At 43.4% G+C, this 27,531-nt stretch overlaps 2 protein-coding genes across 4 annotated transcripts in view; one reads left to right on the forward strand and one right to left on the reverse strand.

Annotated features, from left to right (window-relative positions):
* The window catches only part of gabrb3 (gamma-aminobutyric acid type A receptor subunit beta3), a 568,810-nt gene that overhangs the window by 97,789 nt on the left and 443,490 nt on the right, over positions 1 to 27,531 (forward strand). The window lies entirely within an intron of this gene.
* gabra5 (gamma-aminobutyric acid type A receptor subunit alpha5) overlaps positions 1 to 27,531 on the reverse strand; it is an 86,276-nt gene that overhangs the window by 22,891 nt on the left and 35,854 nt on the right. The window contains exon 6 of the mRNA XM_068033279.1: positions 4,327 to 4,470. Within this exon, the coding sequence (XP_067889380.1) occupies positions 4,327 to 4,470 (144 nt within the window). The remainder of the gene's footprint in view (positions 1 to 4,326; positions 4,471 to 27,531) is intronic.

Below are 27,531 nucleotides of genomic sequence, written 5' to 3' on the forward strand. Positions count from 1 at the left end.
GCAAGTGGTTAAGGTCTGGAATGCGCTGCCTGAGAATGTGGTGGTCGTAGGTTTAACTGAAACATTCAAAAGGGAATTGGACAGGAAAAGGAAGAATATGCAGCGTGGGGGAATGGAACTGAGAGAATTGTTTTTTCAGACAGCCGGTGGAACAAGATGGGCCGAATGGCCTCCTTCTGCGCTGCAACGATTCTGTGATGCAACTGGGCTAGAAAAGTAGTAAGCTACAAAACCTTATTTATCCACAAAGCAAAAAATATTCATACACTAGGGAAGTCCTAGGAACAAACCATGGGCTGCGTTCTCAGCAAGTGACAATAAGCGGTTTAACAATTGACATCAGCAGCCTTCAGCCAAGGAGTGGGAAATTATCCTCAGGTTCCAACTCCTGATTGTTTTCCAGGGACCCCCCACTGGAAGTGTCCATGACAGCACATATTGGGTAAGGATAGGATTAAGTCAATGCCTTTGAGGGGGGAAAACATTGGCTAAAAAAGATGACAAATAAATGGTGTCGAAATAGTTACATTATTAGGGAATGCATATGGGAGTACATGCAATATACCCACTGTTACTTTCATCAAAAGAGCACATGGTAACTTTTCAACGGTTAAAAATGTTAGCAGTCTCACACCGTACATTGGGAGCTCTTGTCCATCCTGATTTCTATATGAAATGCCGCATGGATGGACGATTTAGGCAAATTCTGATCACTTTGGACTTCAATTCATTGATCTCTGCAAATTGGTTAACCTAGTTTGTTTTTGTCCAGCCACTAAGCAGAAATTTAAGAATTAGTTGTAAGATAATTTTTCTAATGGGGCCTGAGAAAGCCAGTCTGGAAGCACAAAGTACAATTTTAGTTATGCAGTCGAACCTTACTATGGTGTACTATTTGGCAGACAGCCAAATTGTACATTTTAACAGGGCGTGTGGAACATCTACAAGCGGATGCATGTCGCCACTACCCCGCCTCTGTCAGCCCCACTCCAGAAAGCGTTCATTTCTGACACTTCGGCTGTTGTATTGCACAGAGTGCAACTTCTAAAATTGCAGCTCAAGAATATCATAAATCATACTGCGATAAGCACCAAACGAGCTGTCACATATGCCGCGAACATTGTCACTCCGCCAGTAGGTCGCCAGTAAGATAAGCTGGACACCAGAACAGATTTGACAAAGGGATTTTGTTTAACTGCTGAGTTACCTTTGGGAATAACCGATTTTTTTTTTACAAAAATGGGTCATGCATACCGCGTTCATTCTGTGTGATCACTTTGGTTTGTGTTATGTCCGCGTTCCTAACTCCGGGTCTGTGCCCAATAACGGGCTCATGAACTGTTGGAACGCCACTGACGGCTGTTGCTGCTTTCTGTCGGAAAGCCGATTTTTTTTTTTTTTGTTCGCCACTAATCCCTCCTTGCAATCTGCATCCAAGCAGTGTGTGATCTACTCTGCACACATTCCCAGCTACCCGTCCCTGACCATCTCGCCCGTCGTTCAGGAAAAAGCTACCAACTTGTGAATGTTTTTTTTTTGAACCATCAAATCTAAAAGAGACACAGATACATAACACATCAAAGTTCAAAACTGCATCAGCAACGGGTTTCAATTCGCGGGATTAATCAGACATCCAAATCTTGAAGCAGCAAAAAAGTCAGGATGAGTGACCGATCTCGGATCATTTGGGAACGCCGTCTTTGGCCGGTCTGCCGCTCTCTTTTCTGAAATCGTTACTGCCGCACAAGTATCGTGTAGGATGATGTTAGAAACACTGGGTCTCATTGTCTGCATCTTGTTATTAAAAGCCGATGGAGAACTTCCATTCGTTGTTGAAAACAACGCGGCCATGATTGTCAATTGGTAAGTTCCAGCTTCATGTGTCAGAATCGATCTGACTTTGTGGCTTGGTCCTGTGCTAGCATCAAGCAGGAACACACTGGAGCAGCCTGCACACTTGCTTAAATGTGACTGAGAATAAGCAAGGGCCATTCATTTTTGTGGGTTTTCCTGGCAATAGACAGAATTGTAGAATAGACTGGTGAAACACCCAGGAGATCCGGCATTGCGTGCCTTTGTAAGCTGACTTGTTCGGTCAATATGATCTAGTTGCAGTAGTAGAGATATAGCACTGAAACAGGCCCTTCGGCCCACCGAGTCTGCGCCGACCATCAACCACCCATTTATACTAATCCTACACTAATTCCATATTCCTACCACATCCCCACATTTCCCTACTGCCTACCTATACTAGGGGCAATTTCTAATGGCCAATTTACTTATCAACCTGCAAGTCTTTGGCATGTGGGAGGAAACCGGAGCACCCGGAGAAAACCCACGCAGACACAGGGAGAACTTGCAAACTCCACACAGGCAGTACCCAGAACTGAACCCGGGTCGCTGGAGCTGTGAAGCTGCGGTGCTAACCACTGTGCCGCCCTAAGTAAAAAACTGAGACCAGTCTCTCAATGTTACCGTCAAAACATTAGCGGCATGTAAACCTCACGGTAAACCCTTGGGAAATATATCAGGGGAAGATGCAAAATGATTTACAAATACTGCCTGCTTTTACTACAAAAATCGTTTTCAACAATGCAAATCAATCAAGTACAATAACCCTATTGTGTGAGATTGTGTGTCTGTATCCTTAACCAGTATTTCTTTCTGAGATAAAGGTTACAAGAAAATGCTCCGAAAATGTAAATCCTCTCGTCTGAGCTGTTTGGGAGGGAATGGCGGAGGCCAAACGCCTTTTCTGCCTTTTTGTTTTCTCATTTCGCTTCAAAACATCCATTATGGGGATCTTTGTGACACTGATGTATATGTTATCCATTTTGTGCCTATATAGTTAAAAATGTCCCCACTCACAAATTCTGAATTGATTTGGGCCGTTTTGGGCCTTGCCAAAGATCTGCTAATAATCCGCGTCTGTCCACAAAGCCAAAGTGTCATTCGGATTGCAGATGTGACTTCTGAGCACATATTAAGGTGAGAGATGTCAGAGCATATCTAATCGGCATGCAAGCTTGCACACGTTCAGAGCGCCCAGATGATCCACTGGGGCCTCCCGGCTGCTGTATTAACTTTTATCCACAATCTTTTTTTTAAAAGTTACAAGAAAGCAGATATTCCGCCCAAGCTCTCACAACACCGACATAGAAGAGTTTTGCATATGCATCATGTGCAGAGCGCCTTGTAAATTCAGCTGGTAGTACATTACGAGTCTGCCTGTTTGAACATTGCACTTACAGATGCCAGTCAAAGACCAACGGCATAAGCGTATTAGTGTCCCGTGCTTTGCGGTGAAACTAGTAATTGGAGACTGTATTGTCATTCTGCTATAATGAATCTTTCAACGGCAATATTTTACTAAACTAGGCGATGTTGAATTTGGATCATTGTGCTCAAGTATTTGACAATATATTTTCAAACAATGTACTTTATAGGTAAATCCTTTTACTGTAGATTTCCCATCAGGAGCCATGATACCTGCCCTAATGGGAGATTTTAAACCATTTACAGGGTGAAATATTTGTCTTTGGCACAGTTTAGTAAAGCAGCCAGTTTTTAACTTCACCCCGTTGGAAAATATACTCCCCAAGTGTTAAAATCTGCCAAAAGTTAACTTATGCGTTGCCAGCATAATTACACACTGCTCTGATCTGCAACCTACGCCTGGTCATCACTTTATGTAACACCGCTGTCCACGTGAGCGTGAAATTGCCTCGCCAGCAGCCAATCGGAGCCGGGTATCTCAAAGAGTGGATGACGTCATTTGTTTAAAGGGTCACGTGAGATGCTGCCACGTGACGCAGAGCCTGGGGTGGGGGTTTCCCAGGGTTGGAATCCCCAGAAGGAAAGATGTCCATTATCCTGGATCTGTCACTCAGAAGCAGCAGCACTTTATTTGAACCAGTTTTCAGATAATCCACGCTGCATCCAAATTGCACTCAATAAAATGCCCTGAGGAAGTGCATTTTTCTGTAACCTTTTTTAATCAAAATTTAATCAAAACTAGGCAGTGTGCTTTATCTCAGTGTTTTATCCCAAGATAGTGGCAGATGGGTTTCATATAGTACAAAAGAAATTAGTAACTGTTTGACATCTGAAACAAAAAACACAGTTAAATACTTAAACTTGATAGCTTGGTCCTTTGACCACAGTTATGGTGAAATGGACTATTTATATTACAACTTGCATTTTTGTGGCATAGAACATTTAACATAGAAAAAAATGAACCAGAAGTGTGCTGAAACAAAACTACAGGTCTAAAATGTAGATGCCATCTCATATCCATAAGCAAAAGCAAGTGAAAATATAACAGACCTGTGCTTGAAACGATATCCTCACTACCCACAGTTTGACCTAACAAATCGTACTGATTCAGGCGAGACCCATCTTTTGCCACAACCACAGATGCGTCAGCTTCATTAGTCCATGTGTAAATAACCTCGGAGTTCGGATAGGCATCTATAGGGAATAAGAGATTTGAAATGTTAGACAGTGATCCCATTATTGCAACTAAAATAAAAGCAAAATACTGCGAATGCTGGAAATCTGAAATAAAAACAAGAAATGCTGGAATCACTCAGCAGGTCTGGCAGCATCTGTGGAAAGAGCATTGGTGTGGCTGTGACTTTCATGTTTGTGTGCTGTTTAGAACGAGAAGGTTCAGTAAGAAAATCTACAGTCTAACATAATGTCATTTATCTGCTTGCAGTCTCCAGGTGCTAAACTTTATGACAATTAGTATTATAAATGAATAAAAATATCATTTGATTTAAGTTAGCCATTTAGACTGCATTTATATTGCACATATTTATTGCTTTCAGATGTATTGGCACAGACCAGACTTATATTACCATTCAAATTTCTTGAATTTTCCAAAATAATTAGGAAATTGGTCCTGATGCATACAGTAGGCTGGATTTAATGAGCCGTTCTGGTAAATGGGACCATTCCTGTCTATCACGTGGGCACCCGCCTCACCACAATTACATGGTGGGCGCCTATTTTGCATATAGGAGGTGCAGGTCCCCCCAATCACGTGGCAGAGTGGGAGGCAATTCATTGATTATGGCCTCATATGACTCCGGAGCAGGTGCTGGCACTATATTTAAAGGCTTGCCAGCCCTGCACTCACTACTGTCCTGGTAACGGTTCAGCCTACAACACTGTCCTACTAGATCCTGTATCTCCCCAACCTCTACAGAAGGCAGAAGATGATGTTGGAACAAAGACACAGGGTGGCCCCACAGTTCAATGATGCCTCCCTGCAGATTCTCCACCAGTCTGCAAGGGAAAGACTGGAGGTTCTCTTCCCCTGCGATGACAAGAAGAGGTCCTCCATTCTGACCATGCATGCACAGAGATTGCAGAGGAGTTTAGCAGCTGTGGGGTCATGCAGCACCCACCAATGTCATCACAGGCCAAGGGAAAGCCTGATCAGCAGCCTGCCTCCAGCCCAGATGCTGCCGCCAGGATCACTCCACGTAGGAGCACCGGCAAATGGATTAAAAAGAGGACATAGCAACACTTTGGGTTTCATAGGTGTACATTATACATTTTGTGTTAAATAATTAAAAGATGCTTTGTTGAAATCTTCATGGTTCGAAAGCCATCTGCCATTATCCCTTAATTGTGAGATGTAGATTTCGCCCTTCCCCCTTAGGGCTATGCCAATGTGAACACAGCCCTCATTAATATGTCAATGTGATGAGAGCCTCCGTTAATAAATGCTCTTCCATGGACACTAGCGCACATTGCCCATCCACACACAAGACAGGGACCACAAAGGGAAAGAAGGTGACAGAGCTCAGACATTAAGGTGAGCCTTTATTTAATAGTGCTAGGGAAATTAATAGGATTATAGGCTGACAAATCCCCAGGGCCTGATAATCTACGTCCCAGAATACTAAAGGAAGTGGCCCTGGAAATAGTGGATGCATTGGTGGTCATCTTCCAAAATTCTATAGACTCTGGAGCAGTTCCTACAGATTGGAGGGTGGCAAATGTAACCCCACTATTTAAAAAAGGACGGAGATAAAAAACAGGGAATTACAATCCAGTTAGCCTTACATCAGTAGTGGGGAAAATGCTAGAGTCCATTACAAAGGATGTGATAGCAGAACACCTGGAAAGCATAAATGGGTTTGGACAATGTCAGCATGGGTTTATGAAAAGGAAATCATGCTTAATAAATCTACTGGAGTTTTTTGAGGATGTAACTAATAGAATAGATAGGGAGAACCAGTGGATGTGGTGTATTTGGTTTTGCAGAAAGCTTTTGATAAGGTCCCACATAAGAGGTTAGTGTGCAAAATTAAAGCACATGGGATTGGGGGTAATATACTGGCATGGATTGAGAATTGGTTGACAGACAGGAAACAGAGAGTAGGAATAAATGGGTCTTTTTCCAGGTGGCAGGCAGTGACTAGTGGGGTACTGCAGGGATCTGTGCCTGGGCCCTAGCTAGTCACAATATATATTAATGACTTGAGTGAGGGAACTAAATGTAATATTTCTAAGTTTGCCGATGACACAAAGCTGGGGGGGACTGTGAGCTGTGAGGAGGATGCAAAGAGGATCCAATGTGATTTGGACAAGTTGGGTGAGTGGGCAAATGCATGGCAGATGCAGTATAAGGTGGAGAAATGTGAAGTTATCCGCTTTGGTCGTAAAAACAGAAAGGCAAATTATTATCTGAATGGTGGCAGATTGGGAAAGGGGGAGGTGCAATAAGACCTGGGTGTCTTTGTACACCAGTCACTGAAAGCAAGCATCCAGGTGCAGCAAGGAGTTAGGAAGGCGAATGGTATGTTGGCCTTCATTGTAGGAGGATTTGAGTACAGGAGCAAGGATGTCTTACTGCAGTTATACAGGGCCTTGGTGAGACCACATCTGGAGTATTGTGTGCAGTTTTGGTCTCCTTATCTGAGGAAGGATGTTCTTGCCATGGAGGGAGTGCAAAGAAGATTTACTAGGCTGATTTCTTGGATTGACATATGAGGAGAGATTGGGTCGACCAGGCCTATATTCACTAGAGTTTAGAAGAATGAGAGGGGATCTCATAGAAACCTATAAAATTCTAACAGGACTAGACAGGCTAGATGCAGGCAGGTGTTCCCAATGGCTGGGGAGTCCAGAACCAGGGGTCACAGTCTCAGGATATGGGCTATGTCATTTAGAACCGAGATGAGGAGAAATTTCTTCACTCAGAGGGTGGTGAATCTGTGGAATTCTCTACCGCAGAAGACAGTGGAGGCCAAGTCATTAAATATATCTGAGAAGGGTAATGCCAAAGGGATCAAGGGATATGGGGAGAAAGCGGGAACAAAGTACTAAATTAGACAATCAGCCATGATCTTTTTGAATGATGGAGCAGCTCCGAACAGCGGAATGGCCTACTCCTGCTCCTATTTTCTATGTTTCTATGTTAGATGATGGTCGAACCTCTGTTCCAGCTGTGTGATCACACTGACCCATCATACAGCTGTTTGCCTACTTCATACTGACCCATGCCCCTCACGCCCCCAAAAGCACATTTCACCCCTTTGCAGAACCCCTACTACCACAGACCCCTTTGGAGAGCCTGCAGCACCATGCTTTCACAATGGCCTCCAATCCCCCTCCCCCCCACCCCTTCCCCTAGGCTGCAGTGTTCAAGGCTGCCTACCCATTGCCTCAATGTGCCCTCTCGCCTTTGTGCCGCCAGCTATCACTGATCGTGAAACCGGAGGCAGGTTAGTGTCGTCCGCTGTTCACAGAATCGCCATAAAGTCGGGTATAATGATATTTCAATACATTTAAATCAACATCGCAGCAATTTCAAATAGGTTCCCATCACTTTGCGGCAACAGTGCCGCCATTGTACTTTCCTGCCACTGACAAAATCCCGAACCAACCTCACGACGTTGGATTTCCAGGCAGATGGCTGTGTTACGATTGCCCGCCCCCACCCCCCGTCACCATTCCCACCCTTGACAGCTGCACAAAATCCAGCCCAGTGTGAGCAATGGTGTTATGATGCATTCATGCTCACATCTGAACATCATACAAAAAACATACAGTGAAAACGAAAACATTTTTGTTGAACATACAAGGCTGTAGATACAGCCATAAATGCTGGATGTTTCTTCTTGCAATCCTGACATAATTGCATTTTAACATCATTACACAATGCTTTCATTCGATATCCCGCTCTACACTTGGCCGCTGAGAGAACGGTTACACTGCCACCTGTGAACTGGAGAACACATTAAAAATCCCGAAGGACTGGGGTTTTCACTCCTTTAATGTGATGTGCAGTCAGCACTGATCGCTGAGAGTTATACTCCCACTTCTGCTTTGCAGCCATACAAAACTGAAAATATAACTACAGCCCCAAAATTTATTTACATGTATAATGCATTTTGTGTAATACTGGAACTTGTTTCTACTTTTACACTGGAAACAAAATGCATTCTTTTAATGAGGTGTGAGAGGTCACTTTAATTTTGATTACCATTGCTTTTCAATTTTGATTATCAATGCTTTTCCCACATTGCAGAGGATGTATATTGCAGCCTGATATGGAAAAGGTCATTTTAAGGTGAGTGGCCCTGAAAGTCCACAGATCCTGTGGATTTGGAGCAGGCATCAATTAACAGAGATGATAATTGAAGTGTTACCCAGTTATATCGAGGGTAGAAATTCGTCTTGGAAGGTAACGCAGTCAATGGAAGGGAATATCAGATGCTGCGTATAGCTGGCGTCTGATCTGATACCACTGGTTTTGCACCACCGCCCAAGATGAATTTCAATCCCTTCCTCCCACCCCACCCAGGTACCTTGTCCCATTATTAACGCACTTTGGGAGTGGGCAGATGTTGAATTCATCCCCTTGCAGCCTGATATCAGGAATAGAGGAAGGATTAGGGGGCAGTGACGTCTGCTTTCTCAGGTGGATATAAAAGATCCCATTGCACCAGTTCTCCCTGACTTTCTGACCAATCTTTATCCCTCAACCGACATCACTAAAACAGATTATCTGATTATTGCTGTTTGTGGGAGCTTGCTGTGCGCCAATTGGCTGATCGCATTTCCGGCATTACAACTGTGACCACACTTCACAAGTACTTCATTGGCTGTAAAGTGCTTTGGGACATCAATTCATATTCTATTTACTGCCACCTCTGCATTACTTTCTGACTAGGGAGAACAGAACTGTGCAGGGACTCTAAAATAAAAGCAAAATACTGCGGATGCTGGAACTCTGAATTGAGAACAGAAAGTGCTGGAAATCCTCAGCAGGCCTGGTACAATCCTGACTTGGAACTATATCGTCGTTCCTTCACTGTTGCTGGGTCAAAGTCCTGGAACTCCCTTCCTAACAGCACAGTGGGTGTACCTACCTTACATGGACTGCAGCGGTTCAAGAAGGCAGCTCACCACCTTCTCAATGGCAATTAGGGATGGGCAATAAATGCTGGCATAGCCAGTGATGCCCACATCCCATGAATGAATAAAAGAAAAATCTATGCAGACAGAAACAGAGTTAAAGTTTCAGGTCTGATGAAGGGTCACAGACCTGAAATATTAATTCTGTTTCTCTCAACACAGATGCTGTCAGACCTGCTCTGTATTTCCAGCACTTTCTGTTCTGATGTGCAGGGACTCTGCTCATCAAAATTATAATTCCAGTTACAGTTTGATATTAACAATCGCTGACAGACCAATCAGTTCTTTGCTAAAATTAAACAGTTTAAAAATTAGTTTTAGAATGATTCTTACTTGTCAAATCCCTGTGCGCTTTTTAAAACTTTGCTTTTTACGAGTTGCAATTTGGTCTCAAACTGTTCAAATTTGATTCAGATGACTTCATCTGATTTACATTATGCTTCACAACAATAATAATGTTTGATTGCACTTTTAATGTTGAAAAACATCTCAATTCCCATCAAAATGGATTCCATTTCAATTCAAGTGACTGTTGTTATGTCAGAAAACACAATACTTCTCATCAACAGTGAGGTAGATGACCAGTTAAAGGTTGAGGGAGAGGCACTGGCCAAAGACACTGGGAGAATCCCTGCTATTTTTTGAGATGTGCCATGGGATCTTTCATGCACAAGTCAACCACCCTCTGAAATAACAACAGTAAATGCTGGAAATACCCAGCAGGTCAGGCAGCATCTGTGGAGAGAGAATTAGAGTCAACAGGCTGAATTTTCCCAGCCCTTTGGAGTTGGGCTTTGTGAGAGGGCTTGTAATATGGCAGGGGAAGGCGTCGGGAGGGGGGCCCAGCATCTTCCCGCTGCCATGGCAATATGCCATAGCGGTGGGAACCTTCGTTATGTGGCCACTGATCCACTTAAGGGCTCAATTAAGGGATATTTCCCGCCCGCATGGGTATTTTACCCGCATCGGGAGGGCCCACCGCTGTGCGGGAAACTGCCTCTCAGTGGGTTCCCGGGGTGGTGGGGGGGGGAGGCCCTCCTTGATGGGCACTCCATAGCCTAGGAAGGGACCCCCATGAGGCAATGAACATCCCGTGCTTAACTCACGGCAGCAGCCATAACCCTCTGATTGGGCCGGCCCCTCTGGGGGATGTGGCCCAGGTGGCAGCCTGTTAATTGGTTGTTGCTGGTAAGATGCCACCCCAGGGTCCCGCCACCCACTGGAATGGGGTCGACTCATGCTTTCAAAATGTCTTTGGGGCTGACAAAACTCAGCCCAATATTTCAGGTCGAAGACTTCTCTTCAGAACTGGAAAAAAGTTAGAGATGTAACAAGTTTTATGCAAGTTCAGAGGGAGGGAAAGGGAGGTGGGGAGGAAAGAACAAAAGGAAGGTCTGTGATAGGATGGAAGGCAAAAGTAGTTAAATGACAAAAGGGATGATTGTGCAATGCAAAAGGGGATGGGAAAAGTAAAGGCACAAAATATGTTTCTGGAAGAGGTGTAAATGGGAATAGCAGAAACAATACGAACAGCAGCCGTCCAAAAACAAAAGCAATGTGGGCTGCGATTATAATCTGAAATTGTTGAACTCAGTGTTGAGTCCAGAAGGCTGTAAAGTGTCTAATCGAAAGATGAGGTGTTGTTCCTCGAGCTTACATTGAACTTCATTGGAACAGAGTAGGAGGCCGAGAACAGAGAGGTCAGTGTGGGAGCAGATCGGAGAATTAAAATGACAGGCAACTGAAAGCTCGGGGTCATGCTCATGGACTGAATGGAGGTGTTCCATAAAGCAGTCACCCAATCTGCGTTTGGTCTCCCTAGGGTGGAGGAGATCACATCATGAACAAGAATATAATATTCTAAATTGAAAGAAGTACAAGTAAATTGCTGTTTCATCTGGAAGTAGTGTTTGGGGCTTGGAGGATGAGAAGGGAGGAGGTAAAATGGCATCTCCTGCACGTGTGTGGGAAGATGCTGTGGGAAGGGGAGGTGGCATTGAGAGTGATTGAGGAGTGGACCAGGGTTTCACGGAGGAAATGTCCCTTTGGCGGAAATGACAGAGGATAATCCATTGAATGTGGAGGCTTGTGGGGTGGCAGGTGAGGACAAGGGGAAATCTTTCATGGCTAGGGAGCAGGGAGAAGCAGTGAGAGCAGAAGTGCATGAAATGGAACGGGCACAGTCAAGGGCCCTGTCAACTATGGTGGGGAGAAATCCTCGATTGAGGAAAAAGACATATTGGAAGCTCTTATCTGGAAGGCTGCATTGTTAGAACAGATGCGATAGAGATGGAGAAACTGCAGAAATGGAATAGAATCCTTACAGGAAGTGGGGTGTGAGGAAGTGTATTCAAAGTAGCTGCAGGAGTCAGTGAGCTTATAGAGATAAGTTATTGGATCTTGGAGCCTGTCATTTTAATTCTGCACTCCACTCTCACTCTGACCTCACTGTCCTCAGCCTCCTACAGTGTTCCAATGAAACTCAAGAAACATCTTTCGATTAGGCTCTTTACAACCTTCCAGACTTAACATTGAGTTCAACAATTTCAGATCATAACCTTTGCCCCCATATTTTTTTGGGTTGGTAACGATTCTGCTACTCCCATTTACACCTCCTCTAGACACATCCTTTGTTTCTTTACTTGTCCCACGAGCATCCCGTTTTGCTGTACACCATCATTCCTTTTCTCATTTAATCTTTCCTGTCCTCCACCCTATCACTGATCATCCCTTTTGTTCTCCACCCTACTTAAAACCTGTTACATCCCTAACTTTTTCCAGCTCTGATGGAAGGTCATTGACCCTATTGCTCTCTCCACAGATGCTGCCAGATCTGCTGAGTATTTCCAACATTTTCTGTTCTTATTTCTGTCCGTATCTTAGTTTAATGTCTTATCCAAAGGACAGCAATTCAGAAAATGTACTCTCAAAATATCACATATAAAATAGTGTAGTATAACTGGCCTACAAAATAATGATTTCAGTTGGGAGGAAAATCTGGTGAAAGGAGAAACTGAATTAAAAATATAAAAACAAAAACATTTATCTGAGACCTATCATTTTTCTTATTCATAGTTGTTAGTATAATTGCCTGCAAATACAAAGATACCATTCATCCAAACAGTGTGGGAAACACTCCTGTTCTGAAAAGCGAATAATTCAGATAACCAGTTGCATATTAATTCCAATGTTGTATTGCATTAAACCATATGATCTCAGTACTGAAGCTGATACAGTCCACTGTTAATTCAAAATCAATTACCGCTTGAAGTAAAAACTGAATTATCCTGTCATTCAAATTAAGGAACATAAATAAAACAGCACTGAAAGCATTTTGTGGTAAATAAACAAATTAATGGATCATTCGAATTAAGCAATGTTGTTAAAAGGACTAGGCTGTATATTGTGTAATGAAATAATTACATACATAGGGCAGGATGGGGGGCCCAGCTGATTTGGATAAGTGACCTGTTTGGATTAGTAGAGTTGGAACAAAGAGCTTCTCACTGTGTAGTCAAATGTGTGGTTTGGATATTGTGAAATATAAAAATAAGTTTTCCACATTTTTCATACCATTGGACACTTGACAAGCATTTTCTCCTCTCTAGACAGCCTCTCCTGTAACTTTTATTCTGCCTGTCTCCAAGTACTTTAAAGCAGCTTTAACACATTTATGAGCTGCTGTATGAAAAGAAGCATTAAAGGCAGTTATTGCCACAGAATGAGTGAGGTAGAATTTGAACAATTTTTTTGGATGTTTACGCTGCGCAGTGCAGCTGGAAATTTCCACAAGCATTTACTATACTGACCAAACTGGCCACGTCATACCAATCATGTAGTGTCACCACGGAACAATTTGAGTTAAAAATGTCCCTCATTTGGTAAATATACTGCATGACGTGGAGCTGTGTCACTCAGAATGGAAGATCCCAGGTTCTATCCCCAGCCTGTGCTGAGAATAGGTGATCTCAACCAAGAAGCTATAAGAGATTTATGTTTGACCTCACTGTCCATCTGGACCAGCCTTGGCTCTCATTCCTAGTTATTAGGCAGTTGGAAGTGCACCTGTGCGGACATCATGTGAAAGCTCCCCATGATCGAAAAGTCTTTTGCTGTCTAGGCTCAGACATGGCACTTGGTGGTGTTACTGGAGGGCACTTGTTGAACTATACCCCAGCATGAGCCATTGCTTGCAGAAGACAGGACAAGAAAACATAAGGGACAGGGAGGATGAGGAACCTTCCAATTTCAATTATTATCATGCAATCCTAAACATTCATTGTGAATACTTTACTCAGTTTTACTATTAATCTGGCTTGCAATAAGCATTAAATAAATTATTGAAACTTACAGTCCACAAAGCAATAAAAGTGTAATTTGTCAAATTTCAATTAGATTATTGTGGTAGTATATCATACTGAATGCACATGTTTTTGGGGGTTAACTGCAGATGCTCTTGCTGAGATACTTACAGTAATAATGATGTATTCATGTAAAGCATCACACATTGATAGCACAGATTGATCGAGCAGGTTGGTAATTCAGGCAAATATAGATCGAATTCTGAAAAAAACACCTTGTGAATTTCATAGTATCCAGTCCCGGAAATACCAGATACCCTGGAGTGAGTTCAAGTTCAACCTAATCTCATGCTTTAGATGACTCAATTTCTGTTCACCTTCTGAATCCCTCAATGAGATTACTGCCTTGTAATCACTTGCAGGCATGGGTTATTCCTTTTATAATCTTGAATGGAACAGACTCTGCTGCCTTGAACCCCCGTCACAGTGCGTCACAACAGTGCTATTCAAATTATCTTACAATGTAATTATTGCCCATCTGAGAATTGTCTGTCAGATTTTATTGGCTGCCTCCTGCAGTTTGATCAGAGTATTGTCTAGATATACTCATTTGCAAAGTAGAAATAACCATCTCTTGCCTGTCTAATTGGCAAGTTTACAGAGACTAATGGTTCATGCTGATAATAGGAGCAGCTATTTTGTAATTGAAAGAAGAAAGCTTGCATTTATGACCTTCAGACATCCCAAAGCACTTTACAACCAATTAATTACTTTTGAAGAATATTCACTGTTGTAATGTAGGCAGCCAATTTGTGTACAGCAAGGTCCCACAAATAGCAATGAGATAAATGACCAATTAACATTGTTTTAGTGACTTTGGCTGAGGGATAAATATTAAGACTTGCATTTAGATAGTGCCTTTCATGATCTTTGCAGCAAATGAGCACCGCAGCCTCACAGCTCCAGTGACCCAGGTTCAGTTCTGGGTACTGCCTGTGCGGAGTTTGCAAGTTCTCCCTGTGACCGCGTGGGTTTCCGCCGGGTGCTCCGGTTTCCTCCCACAGCCAAAGACTTGCAGATGATGGGTAAATTGGCCATTATAAATTGCCCCTAGTGTAGGTAGGTGGTAGGAGAATGGTGGGGATGTTGTAGGGAACATGGGATTAATGTAGGATTAGTACAAATGGGTGGTTGTTGGTTGGCACAGACTCGGCGGGCCAAAGGGCCTGTTTCAGTGCTGTATCTCTAAATAAATAAAATAAATAAATGAAATACTGTTGAAGTTTTTTTTAAATTCATTCATGGGATGTGGGCGTCGCTGGCCAGGCCAGCATTTATTGTCCATCCCTAATTGCCCCAACTGAGTGGCTTGCTAGGTCATTTCAGAGGGCATGTAAGAGTCAACCACATTGCTGTGGGTCTGGAGTCACATGTAGGCCAGACCAGGTAAGAACAGCAGATTTCATTCCCTGAAGGACATTAGTGAACCAGATGGGTTTTTACAACAATCGACAATGGTTTCATGGCCATCATTAGACTAGCTTTTTTTAAAATTCCAGATTTATTAATTGAATTTAAATTCCACCTTCTGCTGTGGTGGGATTTGAAGCCATGTCCCCAGAGCAATACCCTGGATCTCTGGGTTATTAGTCCAGTGATAATACCACTACGCCACCACCTCCCCCAAGTATCGCCATAATTGTACTGTAGGAAATATGGCAACCAATTAGCGCACAGCAAGCTCCCACAAACAGCAATGTGACAATGACCAGATAATTTGTTTTTAGTGATGTTGGTTGAAGAATAAACATTGGCCAGGATACTAATGTCTGCCTAGAAAATTAAAGAAGTGTATTATCAGCCCTAGGAAATCAGTTCTCAAAATCTTACCATGCTAAATGTTCGCCTTGATTGCACTTACACAGGAATTGCACACATCGGCAAGGCTTTTAATATATGCAGCTGGATCTCCCCGTTATTCATGATGAGTCCGAAAATATGGGAATAGATTTTCAACTTGCCGCACATGCACAAAACTGATGTTGCAGATCAATGGAAATAAAAATTAGGCGGGTTCTATAATATGCGATCAATTCACAACACTGGTTTTACACTAGGCAGCAAGTTGAAAATCTAACCCACGCTGTTGTACAATGGCACGTAGGTGATACCACTAATGTAGAACGTATTATGTAATACAGCAGATCTTACTGAGCATTGTTCACATTGGGTCAGAGGACATGCTGCCTTTCAGATTAAACATTAAAGCGAGGCCCCGTCTGCCTTCTCAGGTGGATATAAAAGATCCCTTGGCACTATTTCGAAGAAGAGCACGGGAGTTATCCCTGGTGTCCTGGCCAATATTTATTCATCAATCAACATCACAAAAACAGATAAATAAAAGCAAAATACTGCGGATGCTGGAAATCTGAAATAAAAACAAGAAATGCTGGAACCACTCAGCTGTGGAAAGAGAAGCAGAGTTAACGTTTTGGGTCAGTGACCCTTCTTCAGTTCCAGACCTGCTGAGTGGTTCCAGCATTTCTTGTTTTTATTTCACAAAAACAGATTATCTGGTCATTATTAAGTGGCTGTTTATGGGAGTTTGCTGTGCACAAATTGGCTGTCCCATTTCTTACACTGACTACACTTCAAAGTACTTAATTGGCTGTAAAGCACTTTGAGATGGCTGGTGGTTGTGAAAGGCGTTAAGTAAATGCAAGTCTTTCTTTTTTTATAACAATGATGTGTCATCATCAAAGTGTTACAGGGCAAGTATAACAGGAAGTAAGTGTGGCACGTAAAGGAATGGCTCTTAAATATAGAGTTGGCATCCTTCCATCAACAAATTGGCTCCAATTGGCTGGTCGCACTTCAGTCCCAGAAGCGCCACTGGGAGCTGGAACTGCACACAGCCAAGATGTGCATTGATGGATGCTGCCCTCGCAGCTAGGTAAGTGGGGTTGGGGTGGTGGGGGGGCGGGGGTGGTCGTGGGGCCAGTCAGACAGGCCCCGGCAGGGAGGGGGGCTGAATGATGGTGAGGGCAGAGGGGGGTGTTTCCGCAGGGGCAGCAATTGCCAACAGGGGGCACCTCCGTGGGCCACAGTCTGCCCGATTCGCAGAGTTGACCACCACTCCGCCCCCACAATACCGAGCAGGGTTTACTAGTTAGTTTCCCCACATGGTGGAGGGCCCACCTGCCACTGGTAAGATGCCAGTGGCGATAGGAAGATGCCATTAATTGACCACTTAAGTGGCACAGTTGGCCTCTGGGCGGGGGGGCCATTCTCCACCTTTCCCAACCGCACCAAAATACCATGGCAGCAGGAAGGTAATTGGCACTCCACATCCCCACCATCCCTCCCAATTTTTCAGACCCCCGCCGCCTGTCCTGCTCCTGCAGGCCCCTTAAAATGCACCCCCGCCTGTCTATCTTTTCCCTTTCACCAAAATAGCCTTTCACTGTCCCCGGTGACAGTTGCTATCACCATATTCATCTGCCCACCTACCTCTTTTCCTCACTCCTGTATCTCACTCTGCCTGCTTCAAACCCCGCCCCGTCTCACTTATCTGTCGATGCTCATTTTGTAACTTACTCCCACAGGCTAATCACTAACTCTTTAAGGAGCGGATTTGTTCTTTAAATTGCTTACAGCACTAAAGATAGAATCGGAGGCCAGAGAGATCTGGTTTTCTTTAAAGCGCTTATAGCATTTTTTTTTAAATGACAAACACGGAATTGGCATTAAAGACAAGTGGAGGTCTGGCCCAGTGCGAGTGGCAGATGCCGGAACAGGGGTGGCACCTGTAGGTCTCGTAGAGGGTGAAGAGGAGGCAAAAGAGGAGGAAAAAGAGAAGGCAAAGCCCAGCTGGGGAGTCAGGGATAAGATTTAAATGAATAAAATATTAAAAGAAAGTAATTCAGCAGGGGGATGGGAACCTAAATTGTAGTTCCAGTGTACAGGATGTTGAGAGTAGTGAGGTCAGGGATAAGGTTACAAGGACGCAAGAGGGCACTGGCAAGCAAGAACTTGGTTTAAAGTGTGTCTACTTCAATGCCAGGAGCATCCGGAATAAGGTGGGTGAGCTTGCAGCATGGGTTGGTACCTGGGATCTCGATGTTGTGGCCATTTCGGAGACATGGGTAGAGCAGGGACAGGAATGGATGTTGCAGGTTCCGGGTTTTAGATGTTTCAGTAAAAACAGAGAAGATGGTAAAAGAGGGGGGAGGGGTGTGGCATTGTTAATCAAGGAGAGTATTACGGCGGCAGAAAGGACGTTTGAGGACTCGTCTACTGAGGTAGTATGGGCCGAGGTTAGAAACAGGAGAGGAGAGGTCACCCTGTTGGGAGTTTTCTATAGACCTCCGAATAGTTCCAGAGATGTAGAGGAAAGGATAGCGAAGATGATTCTCGACAGCAGCGAGAGTAACAGGGTAGTTGTTATGGGGGACTTTAACTTTCCAAATATTGACTGGCAATACTATAGTTCGAGTACTTTAGATGGGTCAGTTTTTGTCCAGTGTGTGCAGGAGGGTTTTCTGACACAGTATGTAGACAGGCCAACCAGGGGCGATGCCACATTGGATTTGGTACTGGGTAATGAACCCGGCCAGGTGTTAGATTTAGATGTAGGTGAGCACTTTGGTGATAGTGATCACAATTCGGTTAGGTTTACCTTAGCGATGGGCAGGGACAGGTATATACCGCAGGGCAAGAATTATAGCTGGGGGAAAGGAAATTATGATGCGATTAGGCAAGATTTAGGATGCGTAGGATGGGGAAGGAAACTGCAGGGGATGGGCACAATCGAAATGTGGAGCTTATTCAGGGAGCAGCTACTGCGTGTCCTTGATAAGTATGTACCTGTCAGGCAGGGAGGAAGTTGTCGAGCGAGGAAGCCGTGGTTTACTAAAGAAGTTGAAGCGCTTGTCAAGAGGAAGAAAAAGGCTTATGTTAGGATGAGACGTGAAGGCTCAGTTAGGGCGCTTGAGAGTTACAAGCTAGCCAGGAAGGATCTAAAGGGAGAGCTAAGAAGAGCGAGGAGAGGACACGAGAAGTCATTGGCGGATAGGATCAAGGAAAGCCCTAAGGCTTTCTATAGGTATATCAGGAATAAAAGAATGACTAGAGTTAGATTAGGGCCAATCAAGGATAGTAGTGGGAAGTTGTGTGTGGAATCAGAGGAGATAGGGGAAGCGTTAAATGAATATTTTTCGTCAGTATTTACAGTAGAGAAAGAAAATGTTGTCGAGGAGAATACTGAGATACAGACTACTAGGCTAGATGGCATTGAGGTTCACAAGGAGGAGGTGTTAGCAATTTTGGAAAGTGTGAAAATAGATAAGTCCCCTGGGCCAGATGGGATTTATCCTAGGATTCTCTGGGAAGCCAGGGAGGAGATTGCAGAGCCTTTGACCTTGATCTTTATGTCGTCATTGTTGACAGGAATAGTGCCGGAAGACTGGAGGATAGCAAATGTTGTCCCCTTGTTCAAGAAGGGGAGTAGAGACAGCCCTGGTAATTATAGACCTGTGAGCCTTACTTCGGTTGTGGGTAAAATGTTGGAAAAGGTTATAAGAGATAGGATTTATAATCATCTTGAAAAGAATAAGTTCATTAGAGATAGTCAGCACGGTTTTGTGAAGGATAGGTCGTGCCTCACAAACCTTATTGAGTTTTTTGAGAAGGTGACCAAACAGGTGGATGAGGGTAAAGCCATGGATGTGGTGTATATGGATTTCAGTAAGGCGTTTGATAAGGTTCCCCACGGTAGGCTATTGCAGAAAATACGGAAGTATGGGATTGAAGGTGATTTAGTGCTTTGGATCAGAAATTGGCTAGCTGAAAGAAGACAGAGGGTGGTGGTTGATGGCAAATGTTCATCCTGGAGTTTAGTTACTAGTGGTGTACCGCAAGGATCTGTTTTGGGGCCACTGCTGTTTGTCATTTTTATAAATGACCTGGATGAGGGTGTAGAAGGGTGGGTTAGTAAATTTGCGGATGACACGAAGGTCGGTGGAGTTGTGGATAGTGCGGAAGGATGTTGTAGGTTACAGAGGGACATAGATAGGCTGCAGAGCTGGGCTGAGAGATGGCAAATGGAGTTTAATGCGGAAAAGTGTGAGGTGATTCACTTTGGAAGGAGCAACAGGAATGCAGGGTACTGGGCTAATGGGAAGATTCTTGGTAGTGTAGATGAGCAGAGAGATCTTGGTGTCCAGGTGCATAAATCCCTGAAAGTTGCCACCCAGGTTAATAGGGCTGTTAAGAAGGCATATGGTGTGTTAGCTTTTATTAGTAGGGGGATCGATTTTCGGAGCCACGAGGTCATGCTGCAGCTGTACAAAACTCTGGTGCGGCCGCACCTGGAGTATTGCGTGCAGTTCTGGTCACCGCATTATAGGAAGGATGTGGAAGCTTTGGAAAGGATGCAGAGGAGATTTACTAGGATGTTGCCTGGTATGGAAGGAAGGTCTTACGAGGAAAGGCTGAGGGACTTGAGGTTGTTTTCGTTAGAGAGAAGGAGGAGGAGAGGTGACTTAATAGAGACATATAAGATAATCAGAGGGTTAGATAGGGTGGATAGTGAGAGTCCTTTTCCTCGGATGGTGATGGCAAACACAAGGGGACATAACTTTAAGTTGAGGGGTGATAGATATAGGACAGATGTCAGAGGTAGTTTCTTTACTCAGAGAGTAGTAGGGGCGTGGAACGCCCTGCCTGCAACAGTAGTAGACTCGCCAACTTTAAGGGCATTTAAGTGGTCATTGGATAGACATATGGATGAAAATGGAATAATGTAGGTCAGATGGTTTCACAGGTCGGCGCAACATCGAGGGCCGAAGGGACTGTACTGGGCTGTAAGAAAACTTGGTTGGTGCAGTCCTGCAAACATACCTCATATTGTTTTAACTGGAAGCTGGGAGCAGCCAATATAAAAAGATTAATATGACTTCTTGCCCCTAGTTTTGACTTATAATAATAATCTTAACTGTTCACCTAAACTTTCAGAAATTCTGTGCTAGGAATCTAGCTTCTACTAGAACTTGGTTATTGAAAGAAAGTAAAAAAAACTTGCATTTATATAGCCTCTTTTATGACCTTGGGACTGTTCAAAGCACTCGATAGGTAATTGAGTGCTTCTGAAATGTAGTCACTGTTGTAATGTAGGAAACACGACAGCCAATTTGTGGTCCACAAATAGCATCGAGAGAATGACCACATAATCTCTTTACTGATGTTGGATGAAGGATCAATATTGACCAGGATACCAGGGATACTGCCCCTAATCTTCTTCAATTAATGCCATGGGATCTTTTACATTCATTTGAGAGAGCACAGGGGGCTTCAGTTTAACATCTGATCCATTATGACAGCACCTCTGACAGTGCAGCATTCCTTCATTTTGGCACTACGTATCAGCCTAGATTTGTGCTCAAGTCTCTGGCGTGGGCCTTGAACCCACGACCAGAGTGCTACCTTTTAATTAAGGGTTTTTGTGAATTAGGAGCATCAGAAGATAGGACAGGAGTAGGCCATACAAATGTGTTCTGCTAGTCAATTAGATTATGGATAATCTATGCTTCAACTTCATTTATCCACACCCCCACCCCCCATTTGTTCCACATCCAATGATACTTTTATCTGACAAAAATCTATCAATCACAGTCTTGAAATTTTCAGTGGAACTAGCATCCACAGCTGTTTTGAAACAGCTGTATTGCCAATTAAATTTGTAGACTGATAAATAATGTTCAGTTTGAGTGTGACAGGCAGCCCAGTGCTCTAATCATAGTTCGCAATGCAAAAGGTTGTGAGAATGCCAGGCTAGACTGGAATTCACAATCACTAAACCTCATTCATCGAGTGTACAGCAGAGAGACAGGCCATTATGCCCAACTGGTATATTCTGGTCTTTATGCTCCATCTAAGCCTCCTCTTACCCTGCTGGTTCAGGCTTGTAGATGGAGTACTGTGCAGCAAGATGAAACAGTCTAAACATGAAGAAAGTAGGGGGAAGAGAGAATATACAGAGTTTCTGTAAAAAGCATTTGAGTATAATTTTCGCCCTTGTGTGGAATTCCGTATTATTGCCTAAATATCTCAGCTACATGGATGAGGTTAACTGTAAGAGTTATTTGTTTTCACCACACTTCATTTTGGCATGAAAACAAAAATGGAATAAATAAACCATTCATACGAAGGTTTTGTAGCTTGTTGGGTGAAGTCTCCCCTTGATTGACAGTTATTTTGACCAATTATCATGAAGATAGAGGATTTGGATCGGCGTAGGCTTGGAGGGCCGAAGGGCCTGTTCCTGTGCTGTAATTTTCTTTGTTCTTTGTTCTTTGATTATTGGTGATGTCATTGAAATGTTAACCTGAAGTTAGGGAGGGCTGATCTCAATTTTACACAGCATCAGTTTCGATTTTTAGTTCCTACTTGCCCCTGAACTGTCCAGAAATGCACCTGGAGTTACTAATAATTATATTGGCTGACTAAGGACCATTGCATGCAAACAGGAGAATGCATTTCAGGTGAGCTTGTTTCTCGTGATCTGTGACTAAACTGTATTTGTCCTGGAAAATCTAGGATATTGTGTCCAACAGAAGCACAAGTACGTGGTATTGGCAGCTGTCTGATACCACCCTCTTTTACAAGTAAACTGCAACAATGAGAGGCAGCAAGCTATTCAACTGTGGAAGGAATTCTGAACCTACTTGATAGTGGTTTTAAAGTTTCTAGCAGGGGATCACTAGGTAAGAATTAGGAGTGGCAATTCTAGCCTGTTTATCTCCTCCTCAGGCATTGAAGGCAAATGTGGCACTCCTACTGCTGCCATAGCTGGTATCAAACTTAATGGTCTTAATGATCTTCTGATCTTAACGGCTTTATGTGACTCTGAGATGAATGTAGCCAATGAGGCATGAGTGGAGGCATGAGTGGAGGCTCCACCTTTTTTTTGAAATGATTCTTTTTCTCGGATGTTTTAATTTCTATTTTAGAACACAGTTTAAAGATTTGCATTTATTAAGCAAGATATTTCCCATTCAGGATATTCAAAAGTCACTCTCAATATATTCCTAGTGTTACAAGGCTTTGTTTTGTATTAAAAACTTAGAATTCCGTGTGTTTTTAAAAACTGATAAAAGATTTTTGAGTGGACATTGAGACAACTGCCAAAAGCTGAATTTGTAAACAAGGACAGGAAAGCCTGTCATTTCAAAAAAAACCAGCAAAGGGTTTGACCTCCAAAGAGCTACTCTTTGAATGACAAGAGAGACTCTGGGTTGAATTTTACCAGTCCCTCGACATCATGGGTCGTGGTGGGGGAGCCGGTAAAATACCTGCAGGAGAGGCCCACCACGATCCATAATGCAGAGAAGGCCCTGCATCATATGACCAGTGGTGGCGAGGCCTCGGTGGAGCCTTCATTTAAATACTACAATTAATTAAATAAACATGCAGGTGAATGTACCTGGTCCCTGTGGCCATCCCACACCGATATTATGGGCGCCAGCTGCAACTTGCACCTTTGGAACTCCATTCGGAGTTCTGAGGCGAGACACTGGAGGGGAGGGGGAGTACTGAAATTATCAGGGTGGGGGGGGGGGGTGCAGGATTAAAACATTTTATTAGCTGTGGGGATGGTGGGAAGGGGTTGAAGGGCAAATGTTAAGAGGTTGGGGGGGATGTTCAGGTTGGGAATAAAGTTGCTTTTGGTGATACTGCCCTGAAAACAAACATTGGGTGGGGGTGAGAAAGGGCCTCCAGTATTTACTTATTTTTTAGACACGATGCTGCTCAATATTACTTTAAATATTAAAAACTTTCTTCAGGGCGTGCAGCCCTTTAAAAATTGCAACGGCACCTGTGCAATGGTACCAGACACCATTGCTGGGGATGCAGTGGCCGCTCCCTCTACATCATTGGGGGCAGCCGTTCCGCCCTCTCCAATTAATTGAGCCCCCACACGTAATATTGCAGGGGACAGCGCTTCCACGCGGGATGCACGCTGCCATCAGAGTGCGCCAACACAAACTGCGGCGCACTCATAAAATTCAGCTCTCTATGTCTGGACATGTGACCTGTTTAGGGAGGTTTTAATTTCACTTTGGATCTTTTGAAAAACCAGTGAGTTAGACAAAGAACAGGCATTTTAAAACTTGGTTTTGACCTGCCTGGAGATCAGAGAGAAAGACCCAGAAAAAAGTGTTACCTCTCTCTGTAATGGAATCCTACAACTCTTGAGACAAAACCCTGTATTTCAAAGGTGACAGATTCCTATTGCCTCCTGTCTCTGAAGAATCCCTGCATCAAGTGTGGTTCCAGTTGTCTCCTGTGTTTTAAGAAATTCTGAAATCGGAAATCTTCTACCGATATCCTGCTGCTGTAGGACCTAAGCAGACCTGTTGCTACACCCCTGATGGAAGACCTTATGTGAAGCCTGCTGCAGTTGAATTGCTGTGAACACTTACCCATTAAAGTCTGTTCATCAACCTTTCCTGGAATGACTTCAAGTGGCATCCAACTATTTGACGCTGGGACACCTCACCAAACCAAAGAACTTCCTACTGGAATTTGACAAGCTAAATTATTTTATTATTCCTTTTATTCATATGAAACAGCTGTAAACCAATTTTTTCCCCCCGCTAAACCAGTTTTTGGATATATGTGTATTTGTATGAGGGCTAGGAAGAATAAGGAATTCTAAAATCCTTTTGTACATAGATTTACTTCATTATTGGTCAAGACTTGGTGTTATAATGAATAGTTAATTTTGTTGTTGATTAAAGAAACCTTATCGGTGTGCTTTATTCTGGGGGACAAATAGAGTATTTAATTGGCTGTTCTTCAGTAAGTGGGAACATTTATTGATATGCTGTAACCCGTGGAGAAGTGGGACTGAATTAACAGTGCACGCCTCCCAACTCGGTCGTAACAATAGACAATTCAATTATTAATCTTGCCACGTCTATATTTCCTTTTAATAACTTTGAAGCACTTCAATATTCAATGCTTTACCGTCAAATTTAATTGTGTGGTCTAGATTGAGAAATAATCAAATACATGAAAATAAATATATTTGCTTATTATATTAATTCACAAACTGATAGCATCCAAAAAATATTAATTTAAAAACTTTATTTTCCATTTCAGGAAAATATATCGCAGTTTGGTCAAAAGAAAAATCCCCAACACAGAAATCCATGCAATAAAAATGTTATTTTTCATGCTGCTGATTTCTCGTTTTTTTTCCTCCCTCCCCTGCCCAAGTACACAACACATGGAAAGAAAATCTTTCAGAAGATAACTACGATCAAACCCTACTTTATTTTATTTCCATAGAAACATAGAAAATAAGAGCAGGAGTAGGCCATTTGGCCCTTCGAGCCTGCTCCGCCATTCATTATGATCATGGCTGATCATCCAACTCAGTAACCTGTTCCCACTTTCACCCAATACCCTTTGATCCCTTTAGACCCAAGAGCTATATCTAACTCCTTTTTGAAAACATTCAATGTTTTGGCCTCAACTGCTTTCTGTGGTAGAAAATTCCACAGGCTCACCACTCTCTGGGTGAAAAAATTTCTCCTCATCTCAGTCCTGAATGGTTTATCCTGTATCCTTAGACTATGACCCCCGGTTCTGGACTCCCCCACCATCCTTCCTGCATCTACCCTGTCAAGTCCTGTTAGAATTTTATAGGTTTCTATGAGATCCCCCCTCACTCTTCTGAACTCCAGCGAATATAATTCTAAATGACTCAATCTCTCCTCATATGTCAGTCTCGCCATCCCAGGAATCAGTCTGGTAAACCTTTGCTGCACTCCCTCTATAGCAAGAACATCCTTCCTCAGATCAGGAGACCAAAACTGCACACAATATTCCAGGTGTGGCCTCACCAAGGTCCTGTATAATTGCAGCAAGACGTCCCTGCTCCTGTACTCGAATCCTCTCACTATGAAGGCCAACATACCATTTGCCTTTTTTACCGGGTGTTGCACCTGCATGCTTACCTTCAGCAACTGGTGTACGAGAACACCCAGGTCTCGCTGCATATTCCCCTCTCTCAGTTTATAGCCATTCAGATAATAATCTGCCTTCCTTTTTTTCATTCCAAAGTGGATAACCTCACATTTATCCACATTATACTGCATCTGCCATGCATTAGCCCACTCACCCAACTTGTCCAAATCACCCTGAAGCCTCTCTGCATCCTCCTCACAACTCAACCTCCCACCCAGTTTTGTGTCATCTTCAAATTTGGAGATATTACATTTCGTTCCCTCATCTAAATCATTAATGTATATTGTGAATAGCTGGGGTCCTAGCACCGATCCCTGCGGTACCCCACTAGTTACTGCCTGCCATTCGGAAAAAGACCCATTTATCCCTACTCTTTGTTTCCTGTCCACCAACCAATTTTCTATCCATCGCAACACACTACCCCCAATCCCATGCGCTTTAATGTTACATGCTAATCTCTTATGTGGGACTTTGTCGAAAGCCTTCTGAAAGTCCAAATAAACCACATCCACTGGCTCCCCTTCATCAACTCTACTAGTTATATCCTCGAAGAATTCTAGTAGATTTGTCAAGCATGATTTCCCTTTCGTAAATCCATGCTGACTCTGTCTGATTCTACCACGGTTCTCCAAGTGCTCTGCTATAAAATCTTTGATAATGGACTCTAGAACTTTCCCCACTACCGACGTCAGGCTGACTGGTCTATAATTCCCTGCTTTCTCTCTAACTCCTTTTTTAAATAGTGGGGTTACATTAGCTACTGTCCAATCTGTAGGAACTGTTCCAGAGTCTACAGAATCTTGGAAGATGACCACCAATGCATCCAATATTTCTAAGGCCACTTCCTTAAGTACTCTGGGATGCATACCATCAGGCCCTGGGGATTTATCGGCCTTCAATCCCATCAATTTCCCAACACTATTTCTCTACTAATACTGATTTCTTTCAGTTCATCCTGAAGGGGGAGGGTGATAAGGCAGAGGTCATGGTACATGTTCGTACAAATGACATAGGTAGAAAGAGGGATGAGGTCTTGCATCAAGAATTCAGGGAGTTAGGCAGTAGACTAAAAAGCAGGACCTCTCGGGTTTGTAATCTCTGGATTACTCCCAGTGCCACGTGCTAGCGAGTATAGAAATAGGAGATTAGCACAGATGAATGCCTGGATTAAGAGTTGGTGCAGGAGGGAGGGTTTTAGATTCCTGGACCACTGGGTCCATTTCTGGGGAAGGTGGGACCTGTACAAGTGGGACAGTCTACATCTGAACCAGAGGGGGGCTAACATCCTTGCTGGTGGGTTTGTTAGTACTGTTGGGAGGAGTTTAAAATAATTGGGCAGGGGGAGGGGATGCAGAGTCCCAGCAGAATAGGGACACAGCTAAACACAGGAAAGCAAACAAGTCAGAGGGAATACAGCGGAAGTAAGTTTCAAGGGAGTAAGACCAGGATGGAGGGCCTCTACTTTAATGCCAGGAGTATTGCAGGTAAAACAGATGAGTTAAGGGCAAGGATTGACACGTGGAATTGTGATATAGTCGCCATCACGGAGACATGGTTGAGGGAGGGGCAGGATTGGCAGCTCAATATCCCAGGATACAGAATCTTCAGGCGAGACAGAGGAGGGGGTAAAAGAGGAGTGGGCATTGCAATATTAGTTAAGGAGTCAGTTACTGCAGTAAGGAAAGATGATGTCTTGGAGGGGGCATCAAATGAAGCTTTATGGGTAGAGTTTGGGAGTAAAAAAGGGACAGCCACATTG

Source organism: Heterodontus francisci, chromosome 6 (genome assembly GCF_036365525.1).
Source record: "Heterodontus francisci isolate sHetFra1 chromosome 6, sHetFra1.hap1, whole genome shotgun sequence".
NCBI lineage: Eukaryota > Metazoa > Chordata > Chondrichthyes > Heterodontiformes > Heterodontidae > Heterodontus > Heterodontus francisci.